Source organism: Arachis stenosperma, chromosome 1 (assembly GCF_014773155.1).
Source record: "Arachis stenosperma cultivar V10309 chromosome 1, arast.V10309.gnm1.PFL2, whole genome shotgun sequence".
Classification (NCBI taxonomy): Eukaryota; Viridiplantae; Streptophyta; class Magnoliopsida; order Fabales; family Fabaceae; genus Arachis; species Arachis stenosperma.
This window is the reverse complement of record NC_080377.1, coordinates 131,755,087-131,757,772: the sequence shown is the minus strand read 5'-3', so window position 1 is coordinate 131,757,772 and position 2,686 is coordinate 131,755,087. Positions and strand designations below refer to the sequence as shown.

Sequence of the window (2,686 nt, the reverse complement as noted above, 5' to 3'; positions counted from 1 at the left end):
GATTAGAGGCAATATATCAATATCAAAGGCAAGTACTTTCTTCAGACTGATGAAATTTTATAATATGTTTAGAATGATAAAGAGAGAAAAAGAAAAAAAAAAGACCACATCAACTTCACATGCATGCATATGAGGATGTGGCTACTGGCTATATGGCTCACTTTGAAGTTTGAAGTTTAAAGTTCAAACTCATCAAGGTAGCAAAATAAAAACTAAAAAACAAAAAAGCCTACTTTTTCTCCAAGCCAAAGCCAATGTACACTGCACACAACAAAGAAATAATTAAAGCTATGCATGCATGCATGATAATAAAACAATCAGCAATATAAAGTGTAAAGGTCAAATTACATTCAGAACTACTTGGGCCCCTTTTTAAATGTTTTGCTTCAAGATTGTTCAGAAAGGAAAACTTTTTCACTAAGACTTCTTTTTCTTAGACAGGAAAGCTCAACACAATAAGATAAAATAAAATAGAATAATAAGTCAAAACAAGTAAACAACAATTTAAAAAAATAAAAATAAAAAATAAACCTACCCTATTATTAAGATCTATGTAAATTAAGATTACACAAGTTTATTATTTTTGGATGAAAGAAAAGTTCCAGCAACTCAAATATCCATCATTATTTTACTAAAGTTATAACAAATTTCTAACTTTTTTAACTATTTACAAACTTACAATTTATATATTATCCACCAATAAAACACTTAGGATAGGGTTAGTTTGTATTTTTATTTTTTGTTTTCATCCTTTATTCTTTCTTTTTCTTCACAAAATTTTAAAGATAGAAAATAAAAATTTGAACCAATTGACCCTTATAGTGTAACTATAAAAATCTAAGTCTAAGTCCTTAAAAAATTAAGTCTATTCCCTCTATTATACTCACCAAATGTGTTAATCATCATTCCTTGGCACCAACACAAATTAGTTGAGTAAGCATAAGATAAAAAAAAACAATTAATATATATATATATATATATAAAATCAACTATTTATATAGAATATATATTAAAATATAAAATAAAAATAAGTTAAACACTAAATATATTTATATACAAATATATAATAATTAATTTAGTGAATTATTCGTTAAGTATGCAATACATTTAAAAAAAATGCAAAAAACAAAGCATAATACACAAAAGGGAGTGTGTAGATATGTGCGTATGAGCTTACTTTATATCTTTCCACGTTGTTTTCCACTAATGATCTCAAGTTCTCACACCTCGCTAAGGAAGCTAAAAACATCTTAAACCTTAAACCACACACATTGCATATTCTTTTATATAAGTAGCACTTAACATGGTTACCTTAAAATAGAATCTAATCTTAATCACACATTAAACAAAAACATAATGTCATCAGCAACGGTAGCACCTTCTTCAATTCTAGAACCAGAGCAGCAGCAACAAGCAGAATCTAGTGGAAGTGCATGGCATTCATCTGGATCTGTAGCTCCATTCTTTGTTGTGATCTCAGTGCTTGCCATTCTGGCCGTGATTTCTTGCTATTTGGGCCGGAGATTGAACGGAAGGGCGCCGACGCCTTTGGAGAGCATCACCGGCAGGGGATGCTTTGGGTGGGTGAAGAGGATGTGTCAACGGTGCAGTGGAAGCAATGAGGCTGAAGTTGGTGGTGTTGGAGCTAAGGTTATGGCTTGTAATGTCATTGATGAGTGTAATAATAATAAGGTCAAAGTCAACGGTGAGGTTGTTCATCACAATCTTACCCCTGTTTGATATTATTTATTTATATCTCATTCTATGTATGTGTTGATTTGTATATAATTTATTATTAATAACATATGAGTCAACACAATATTCAATATCTTGTATCTATACATGTATCTTTATGATATTGGAATTTCTTGTCAATAAATTATAGTTCAAATGGCATAATTTTTTTATATTAATTAAAAAGTTGCGAGTTCGAATTTTCATATATTTGATAAAGCAATAAGTATATGAGAATTAGTTTAAATTAGATAAAATTATTTAACTTTTTTATTATAGAATTATTTTTTAAAATTCTCATTTTTTAAAAAGTTGAGAGTTTTGGATTAAAAAAGAGTTTAGAATTTATTAAATTTAGAATTTAAGATAAACATATATTTTTTAAAAATTTATTAATCCAAAGTAATTGACTTTCTAATTTTAATTTATTATATATTAACATTAAGCTATTAGGTAGAAGCAAGGATGTTTAATTTTATAGAAGACTTTCTTAGCTCTTGATTGCATTTGTGTAACTCTATAATTGAGAAAACAAATAGTCATCAAAATATTTGAAAAGTTAAATAACTATATAGTTGTTCGATAGAATTAATGTAGAAGATAAGGAAAAATGGACGAAGTACACATTTGTATACGGTGGATAGATGTGTTTTTATTTTTTAATGAGTCATTTGTACACATTAATATGAAATTTTGTTATTATTTTTATCTTTCTGTTATTTGAATAATTTTTTTGGTGGTGGTGAAGGCACGTTATTATGTGATATGATTGTTTTGGATGACACAGTGAAAAATAAAATAAAAAAGTCTAGAGGATTAATATTTTTGTTAAATTTTGGCCACCACTTAACCATCAAAAGTAAATTGAGTAATCTTACATCATTAGATGTAATCTCACACTATTAAAAATATCATTAATGACTAATTGATGACTACAAATCACAAAATCTAC

General features: G+C 27.5%; 1 protein-coding gene across 1 annotated transcript; it reads left to right on the top strand.

Annotated features, from left to right (window-relative positions):
* Positions 1 to 1,281: 1,281 nt before the first annotated feature.
* On the top strand, positions 1,282 to 1,865 carry LOC130946776 (uncharacterized). Its single transcript, XM_057875623.1, has one exon. The coding sequence runs from the start codon at positions 1,357 to 1,359 to the stop codon at positions 1,738 to 1,740; it is 384 nt and encodes a 127-aa protein (XP_057731606.1). The 5' UTR covers positions 1,282 to 1,356; the 3' UTR covers positions 1,741 to 1,865.
* Positions 1,866 to 2,686: the final 821 nt, after the last annotated feature.

What these genes read in the sequence shown, in the direction of transcription:
- LOC130946776 (XM_057875623.1), top strand. Translation starts at nt 1,357, where the DNA reads ATGTCATCAGCAACGGTAGCACCTTCTTCAATTCTAGAACCAGAGCAG.